The 9,560-nt window shown below is 46.7% G+C and overlaps 1 protein-coding gene across 1 annotated transcript in view; it reads left to right on the top strand.

Annotated features, from left to right (window-relative positions):
- The first annotated feature begins 4,183 nt into the window (after nucleotides 1–4,183).
- The window catches only part of tasor2 (transcription activation suppressor family member 2), a 127,830-nt gene continuing 122,453 nt past the window's right edge, over nucleotides 4,184–9,560 (top strand). Inside the window, exon 1 of the mRNA XM_055653407.1 lies at nucleotides 4,184–8,053. Within this exon, the coding sequence (XP_055509382.1) occupies nucleotides 8,035–8,053 (19 nt within the window). The 5' untranslated portion in view covers nucleotides 4,184–8,034. The remainder of the gene's footprint in view (nucleotides 8,054–9,560) is intronic.

The following is a 9,560-nucleotide window of genomic DNA, read 5'->3' as shown; positions in this document are numbered from 1 at the left end:
GAGCTGTAGAGGAGGAAATGAAAACAATGGACCTGACCTGGGGTAGTGTCCAGAAGTTAGCCCAGAACAGACAGGAGTGGAGGACCGTTGTTGCTGCCCTACATGCCAGGAGGTGTAATGGGTAGTAAGTAAGTAAGTTTGTGTTTTCTGCTTGAAACAGTTAATATGTCAGTTTGATGAAGTAACGTGTTCCTAACCGTGTGCGAGAAAATCCTTTAATGAAGGAAGCAGCCCTGAACTGTGCCGCCTCGTTCAACAACACATCAGTCACAACGGACAGCAACCTCAGTTCGTACATTGCGTTATTTTCTCTTTGGGAAGTAGGCCAGCCCATGAGAACAATCAAGCATTACACATTTGAGGTCATGCAGTAAGTTAAATATTGCCTCGTGTATAACTGGTGTAGATGTAATTATTGTACATTCAATTTTCTCATCCTCTGAGATTGCATCACAGGAAACTATTTGTCATCCTCAGGAATTCCTTCCTTTGTGGTTCATGCGTCATCTACTTGCGTTTGACCTTTGTCCCATCCAGTGACTGTTGCATCAGCGAAGTCGTCCTGTAACTCAAGTCCACACTTATGCTGCACATCACATTCTCAACCACTGTCTTCTTGGGTGTTATGTGCAGCTAATAAATAATTTATGTGAACCTTCCGACTTCAGTTCCTCGTCACTCTGTTAGGTCATAAGTGATAGGAGCAGAATTAGGCTACTCGGCCCATCTAGTCTACTCCGCCATTCAGTCATGGCTGATCTACCTCTCCCTCCTAACCGCATTCTCCTGCCTTCTCCCCATAACCCCCGACACCCGTACTTATCAAGAATCTATCTATCTATCTGGTTTAAAAATATTAATTGACTTGGCCTCTACAGCCTTCTGTGGCAAAGATTTCCATAAATTCACCAGCCTCTGATTAAAGAAATTGCTCCTCATCTCCTTCCTAAAGGAATGTCCTTTAATTCTGAAGCTATGACTACTGGTCCTACACTCTCCCACTAGTTGAAAAATCCTCTCCACATCCACTCTATCCAAGCCTTTCACTATTTGGTAAGTTTCAATGAGGTCCTCTTTCTTCTTAAACTCCAGCTAGCACAGGCCCAGTAGTCCTGATACATTAGTTCTGATCTCCAGTACTTCCACGATCGCTCCCATGACCATTGTCCAATCTCTCGTGGTCAGTTGAGTTTAGTTTATTGTCACGTGTACAGAGGTATAGTAGAAAGATTTTGTTGCGTGCTAACCAGTCAGCAGAAAGATCATACATCACAAGCCATCCACAGTGTACAGATACATGATAAAGGGAGTAACATTTAGTGCAAGATAAAGTCCGATCAAAAAGAAATCATGGGTCTCCAATTAGGTAGATAGTAGGTCAGTACCGCTCTCTAGTTGTTGGTAGGATGGTTCAGTGGCCTGATAACAACTGGGAAGAAACTGTCAGAGCACTGCATATCCTACTTGAAACAATCTCCCTTAAACTTACAAAAAACTTCTCACAAAGTTGCCTCTTCTGTATTCCCTCTCTACATTTGCCAGCACAGCTCATCCCAGGCTCAATATCATTCAATGGTACCAAGCTCAATGATGAAGAGGGTGTAGGTTCCTTGCAGCCGATCCGTACATGGAGCTGATGCTATCAACCCCACAGCATTGGTCCACATTCATCGTGCTTTCCCATGAGCGGTCCTGAGCTCTCTGCTAGCCCCGGGTCGCTACATTGCACGTCCAATACAAGCCTTCACAAGTAGCCTCCCCACCCTGAGCCAGCGGGTGACTCATTGTAGTTGCACCACCAGGTTTCTAGTACAGAATTGCTGCCATCATGGAACTTGGTACCATTTAGTGATGTTGAGCCTGGGATGAGCAAACAAAGAGAGGGAATGCAGAAGAGGCATGGATAGGACAGGTTTGGAGGGATGTGGACCAAATGCGGGCAGGTGGGACTAGTGTAGCTGCGACATGTTGGCCGGTGTGCGCAACTTGGGCCAAAGGGCCTGTTTCCAGGCTATATAACTATGACTCTAAGAGGCAACATTGTGAGCACTGAATGCAGTTCTCTGCAAATGCTTACATGATTCCTAGTTTTCATCAATGCCCTCATCCTCGGGGAAGCAATCTGAGTGCTAAGTGAGGTGCTAGCTTAATAAATTTAAACAAAATCTAGAATAATAGCTTGCAACCTATCAGTTTTACAGCCACCACCACTGCCAGAGTGAGGCCACACACAAACTGGAAGAACACAACCTTGTATTCCGCTTGGGCAGCTTACAACCTAACGGTATGAACATAGAATTGTCCAATTTTAAATAACTACTTATCTTCAAACCACCCCCGTCTCTTTTCCCAGTGCTCCACCTAGAGGCAAACCCATTGCTCCCCTCACCCCTCCCCTTATATTCCTTCCTCTGGCTTTAAAAGTTGCACCTATCCTTATCTCACACTTTTTGTATCTGGCCTTTGTCCAACAATCTGCCTAACCAAATGTCACCTGTATTCACCTATCACTCACCAGGCTTTGTCCTGCCCTTCTCTTTTCCAGCTTTCCACCAAGAGGCAATATTCCCTCATATTTTTTTCCAGTCGCCAACCAAGAGCATATCCTGACAAGTGCATTGAATTTGAAGCTCTCTATTCAAACACATTTCAGGTTATTCATTTACAGGGGTTGGACATCACTGCCAAGGCCTCTATTTACTGTTCATTCCTAACCATCGTGAACTGCGGAAACAGATAAGAGTGCACTGCGTCACTGGAAGAAGAGTTGTGGGAATAGTGCTGAAAACTTGGCACAACACTGAGCTAGAAGATCAGTTGTGATCTCCATGAATTGTGAAGCAGGCTTGAAGGGCCAAATGGCCTTCTCATGCCCCTATTCCTTATGCCCCTGTCCCACTTAGGCAATTTTTTAGGCGACTACAGGCCACATGGTCGCGGGCTGTCGCCTGTACGGTCGTGAGTCGTCTCCTCAGTCGCCCAGAGAGTTGTAGCGTCTTTCTGGTCGCCGCTGGGTTTTGAAATGTTCAAAAAGTTTCGGCAACAGTGGGCTTGACGCCAATGAGCGTAGCTTGACTTCTCCTGACGTAGGTGCTGTCATAGATTGTCGCCAGGACGACTCAGGTTGTCGCCGGTGCAGACTTCATTTTTTTTTTGTTAAAGTATGATTCTATTTCAAATTATATGTCGCAGGGGTGTCCAGTTGCCATTTTTTCGGCAACCTGTTACGACGATGACAGTCGCCGGCAGTCACCTAAAAATAGCCTAAGTGGGACAGGCTCATTATGAAGACTCATTTCCTTTCATGAAGGACGTTAATGAATGGGATACCAAACAAGACACAAAGTGCTGGAGTAACTCAGCGGGACAGTCAGCATCCCATGGGGAACATGGATAGATGACATTTCAAAACGGGACCCTTCTTCAGAATGATGTTTTCAGTCCGAAGAAGGGTCCCGACCTGAAATGTCACCTGTCCACGCTCTCCATGGCTGCTGCCCATCCTGCCTAGTTACTCCAGCACTTTGTGTCTTTAGACATAGATTTAGCCTTTAGAGATACAGCGTGGAAACAGACCTTTCGGCCCACCAAGTCCACTCCGCCCAGTGATCACCCCATATATTATACTACCCTACACACAATAGACAATAGGTGCAGGAGTAGGCCATTCGGCCCTTCGAGCCAGCACAGCCATTCAATGTGATCATGGCTGATCATCCCCAATCAGTACCCCGTTCCTCCTTCTCCCCATATCCCCTGACTCCGCTATTTTTAAGGGCCCTATCTAGCTCTCTCTTGAAAGCATCCAGAGAACCGGCCTCCACCACCCACACTAGGACATTAGGGACAAGTTTACAGTTTTTTACCATATCCAATTAATCTACAAACCTGTACGTCTTTGGAGTGTGGGTAGAAACCTGAGCACTTGGAGAAAACCCACGCTGTCACTGGGAGAATGTGCAAAATCTGTACAGACAGCACTGGCAGTCACGATCCAACCCGGGTCTCGATCGCTGTAACGCAGCGACTCTACCGCTGTGCCATCGTGCCGTCTTGATTTGTAAACCAGCATCTGTAGGGGGCGCTGTCCTGTGCACGGCTGCCCAGCCAGCAGCTGTCTGTCCTTTCATCTTTTTATTTTTTATTTTAGTAAGTTAAGTGTTTTGTTTGGAGGTCTAGACTTTTTTACGTGGGGGGTGGGAGGGGAAACTACCTTTCAGGGTCCCTACCTGGTCGGAGAGGCGGCTTTTCTCCGGGCTGCAGCTTTGACCCGTCCTCGCGGCCTACCAGCGTGCCTGGAGCAGCGTTTCCTGTCGGGGACCGCCCAGAACCTCGTCTTCGGCGGCGGCACAGCGCTGGAGCGCTATCGCGGAGCGGGCGATGCCTTGCCTGGGTCGCCGCGCTGGAACTCCGGTGAGCTGAAGATCGCTGGGGGGAAACATCGCGGAGCTGCGGGACTGTGGAGCGACCAGCTGCGGGCGGCGGCGCTGAACTTACACCGGGAGCCTGGGATCTCTAGATGAGATCGCCAGTGGTGGAGCTCCAACCGGCGCGGCCCTGTTGGCTTCGGAAGCCGCGGCCTCCAGTACGGAAGTGGCCGTTCCAGTGTTCCCAAGCCGCTGAGAGGACTCTCCCGATGCCGGAGCAACATCACCCGGCGAGAACGGCCTGGAACATCGGGCCTCCGTAGAGGCAACTGTGGAGGCCTCAATGGGCCCGACTATGGGTGAACTGGGGTTGGGGACTGGACTTTGCGCCTTCCCTCATAGTGGGAACCATTGTGGGGGGATGTTCTTTATGTTTAAAACTCTTATTAATGTTATGTCTGTATTCCTTCTTTATTTGCTGCAAAATGGCAAGAAGCATTTCACTTCACTACACCTAGGTGTATGTGAATGTGACCAATAAAATACCTTTGATAACTTTGATCTGCCATTCCTTGTTTCTACTTAATGAACGAAATAGTTGCTATTTCCATTTCCAGTTTCGTGTTGCACATTTATCTCTATACTTGAATTTAATGGCAGCCACAATGCTGGGATTTCAGTTTCTGTCACTGAATTTTCCTGGCAGCCAGATGCTAGTCAAGTGACTTAACCACTAGCATACCCCTAGTCAGCGCTGATGCTCAAAAATCTCTTCTCATCCATATTTCTCATACATCTTTATAACATTCGAGGCAATTCGACCCACCGAGTCCATACTGGCCCTCAGAGCCAACCCACCAGTCCCATTCATCCACGTATCTCCCTGTAATCTATTCTCTCTCACTTCCCTGTCAGCTTGCCCTGAATTCTCTCATCTGCACCAGGGATAATTTCCACAAGAGGCCAATTAACCCACCAGCCAGCTCCTCATCAAGATGTGGACGGAAACCAAAGCAACTGTGAAGTGCTCATGCTACAAAGTGGGAAAAAGTGCAAACACCACACGATTAATTGCGGTCCGTCATGATAATGTGCATTCTGTTTAGTCATTCAGCACGGAAACAAGCCCTTTGGCCCATCTTGTCCAGGTCGAACAAAATACGTCATCTATACCAGTCCCACCTGCCCGCGTTTGGCCCGTATTCCTCTCAACCTTTCCTTTCCATGTGCCTGTCCAAATGTCTTTGAAATGTTGTTATAATACCCGTCTCAGCTGTCTCCTCTGGAACCTCATCCCATTTACCCATTACACTCTGATTGGAAAACATTGTCGTATCATGCCCCACTCATCCTAAACCTATGTCCTCTGATTCTTCATTCCCCTACCCCGGGCAAAAGGCATTGGCACCTTATCTATTTCCTTCATTGAATTGAATTGAATTGAATTCCTTTATTGTCATTCAGACCTTACGGTCTGAACGAAATTTCGTGCCTGCAGTCATACATACAATAATACAATAATAAACAACAATAAACACAAATTAACATCCACCACAGTGAGTCCTCCAAACACCTCCTCACTGTGGTGGAGGCAAAAATCTTAGGGCTGCAGTCTCTTCCCTCTTCTCCCTCTGCGCTGAGGCAATTCCCCACCGGGCGATGGTACAAACAGTCCCGCAGCTCACCGAACCCCGCGAACGGGCCGGTTCAAACACTGCGGCCCGGGGTGGTCGAAGCCGCCGCACCTCCAGTCCAGCACACGCAGCCGCCGGCCCGCGGCTGAACCCAGGACTCTGGACACCACCACCAGAACGTCGTCCCAGCCACCGGAGCACCGTCCCAGCCCCCGGACCGGATCGCCCTCACGTGAGTACCGTTCCTCCCTCGGGCTGGGCCACTCCATATACACTTTTATACACCTCTATAAGATCACCCCTCATCCTCCAGTGCTCCAAGGTATGAAGTCCTAGCCTGCCCAACCTCTCCCTGTAGCTCAGGCCCTCGAGTCCTGGCGACATTCTCCCTTTGTGTTTCTCTGGCTTTGGTATTGTTTTTGTCTTATTGTTGTAATTTGTATCGAGATACAATGGAAAAACTAATAAAGTCATGCTATACGCGAGTACACTCAAGCCACAGAGAAGTACAACAGGTGGTGGAAAGAGAAAGTAAAACAGAGTACACAACGAGTGAAAATAATAGTTGAAGTATAGTTTAAGAATAAGGGGTAAGCCATTTAGAACGGAGATGAGGAAACACTTTTTCACACAGAGAGTTGTGAGTCTGAAATTCTCTGCCTCAGAGAAGGCCATGGAGGCCGGTTCGCTGGATACTTTCAAGAAAGGGCTAGAAAGGGCTCTTAAAGATAGCGGAGTCAGGGGATATGGGGAGAAGGCAGGAATGGGGTACTAATTGGGGATGATCAGCCATGATCACATTGAATGGCGGTGCTGGCTCGAAGAGCCGAATGGCCTATCCTGCACCTATTATTTTTGGACAAAGTGCAGGTAAAAAAAGTGCAAGTCCACAATGACGTAGGTTGGAAGATTGTGGACGTAGGTTGGAAGACCCTAGCTTTTGGGAGGATTGTCCAGTAGTCTGATAACAGCGGGGAAGAAGCTGTTTCTGAACCTGGTGAAACGTGCTTTCAACCTTGCGTATCCCACGGCTGACAGGACTGGGGAGACGAGGGAATGTTCAGGGTGAAAAGGGCCCTCGATGATGATGGCTGCCTTCCTGAGGCAGCGAAAAGTGTAGATGCTTTAAATGCATCAATGAAAGTAATCTCAGATTGTAACAGAGAGTTCCACATTCCTGATGGCACAACAGGGAAGAGGAAGCATGAAGTAATGGCTTTACTGGAGCAGGCCCACAAAATGTGACGTGGCTCACTGACTCGTCAGGCTTGACACAGTCTAATCAGCTGTCAGCATCATGGTCAGGAGCACTTACTCTGAAATGTCTTTCATGCAAGAATTTTATAATTCGACAGAGTTGTGGTTGCACAATCAATTTTGAACTTCTAAACATTTGGAGAGAACAGAAACATCAACACAAAATGGGGAGGGAATACAGTGTGCAACTATAAGGCTGCAAAATTGCTGGCAGCTTTTATTTTTAATCTATTAACAGAAAACCTTATCCGGCTGCTGCATAGCAAAATGTATCAAATTTCCTGTCAAGATGGCAGCTCTGCTTATGTTCGATGTTAAAAACATGTGTAAACTCAAATGCATCAAACATCAATGGAAAACCACCAATTAAGTTACCTGAAAGTGGACTGCTGGTCGTAAATCAAACCTTCACATTGGAGCAGCAGAGGAAATTCTCGTCTGACAATATCGGAAAAAACTTGCATGCAATTTTTTTAAGCTTGGCTTTTTGGACACAAGTAACAACTGAGCAAATCCTATTTCAAGTTAAGGTCAGTGTTGCAAAGATCTGGTAAAATCTTGCAAAATTTACAGGTAGATCTCTCGTTAGTTTATCTCCCCATCTCTGCGCTTTGTTAAACTCGAGTAAAGCTCTGTTAATCTGTGACCATCCCCTCTGAACGAGTTCAAACTAGAGGCTGCCGGAATGTGGCAGGGCACACCTTCTGCGTTGAGGAAGTACATTCATAGCCACAGAATATGGTGTAGCACCACACAGGAACACATGGCTAAACACCATGGCTGAGAATAGTTTGGGTAAGTAAACCACGTTTTACATTTGTAGAGTGAACACTTCAAGGTAAATTCGATTAGCCTTATATACAGTCTCTGTAAAACATAATCATGCATGTCAGAGTAGGTACAAGGGTCCAACAAGCCTAATCTGCTTTGTATTTCTTACATTCTTAAAACTGGAATCGTATCTAAGAAATCTCTGAGTAAAATAGTTTCTCCTGTAACTTGTATTTCCGTTTATTCATCTGAATTTGGCTGTGTGTGTAAATGCAGAAATGAATAGACAATAGGTGCAGGAGTAGGCCATTCGGCCCTTTGAGCCAGCACCGCCATTCAATGTGATCACGGCTGATCATCCACAATCAGTACCCCGTTCCTGCCTTCTCCCCATAATCCCCTGACTCCGCTATCTTTAAGAGCCCTATCAAGCTCTCACTTGAAAGTATCCAGAGAACCGGCCTCCACCGCCCTCTGAGGCAGAGAATTCCACAGACTCACAACTCTCAGCTGTGAAACACCTGCATCCACCTATCATTTGTGTAGGAAGGAACTGCAGATGCTGGTTTAAACCGTAGACACAAAATGTTGGAGTAACTCAGCGGGACAGGCAGCATCTCTGGAGAGAAGGAACAGGTGATGTTTCGGGTCGAAACCCTTCTTCAGACTGACGAAGGGTCTCGACCCGAAAAGTCACCCATTCCTTCTCTCCACAGATGCTGCCTGACCCACAGAGTTCCTCCAATACTTTATTCCTAGGAAGAAGAACAATATAATTCTTCAACCAAACTGCAAATGAAGCTTTTGGGCACAGACACTGGACCACCAATATTCTGCACCTTGAGTTAGAAGCATTCAAGCTTTTTAAAATACGATTTGTATTCCAAATTTCTTCCCTTCAATTACACAGATGCACACACTTGCCATTGTCCAACTCTGTAGACCAATAGTACCTTTGATTTAATAATAAATAATTAATAATAATTTTATTTATAGAGCACTTTAAAAACAAACATAGCTGCAACAAAGTGCTGTACATCACTAATCATTGACAAAAAAGTGAATACACACCAAAAATAACAATCAAAAGAAATAGTAGGAAAAGACATGTGAAATAAAGAAACATCAAAAACACCACAAACAGAAGCAAAGCCTCAGGCATGGTCAAAAGCCAGGGAGTACAAATGTGTTTTAACACTGGATTTGAAGATGGACAGTGAGGGGGCCTGTCTGATGTGCAACGGCAGGGTGTTCCATGGAAGCAGGCCCTTCGTCCCATTGAGTTCTATGTTATCCCATTTTCTCATCCACTCCCCACACATTAGGGGTTATTTACAGAGGCCGATTGACCTACAAACCCACATTTCTTTGGGATGTGGGGGGGGGGGGGGGGGACCCACGCGGTCTCAGGATGAACTTGCAAACTCCACGCAGACATTACTCGGGGTCAGGATCAAACCCGGATCTTTGGCACTGTGAGACAGTGGCACTACCCGCTGTGCCACTGTGCCGTCCCTAAAATCTTATATGA

Source organism: Leucoraja erinacea, chromosome 22 (assembly GCF_028641065.1).
Source record: "Leucoraja erinacea ecotype New England chromosome 22, Leri_hhj_1, whole genome shotgun sequence".
NCBI classification, from domain to species: domain Eukaryota; kingdom Metazoa; phylum Chordata; class Chondrichthyes; order Rajiformes; family Rajidae; genus Leucoraja; species Leucoraja erinaceus.
The sequence above is the reverse complement of the archived record's forward strand: the minus strand, read 5'-3'. Positions and strand labels throughout refer to the sequence as shown.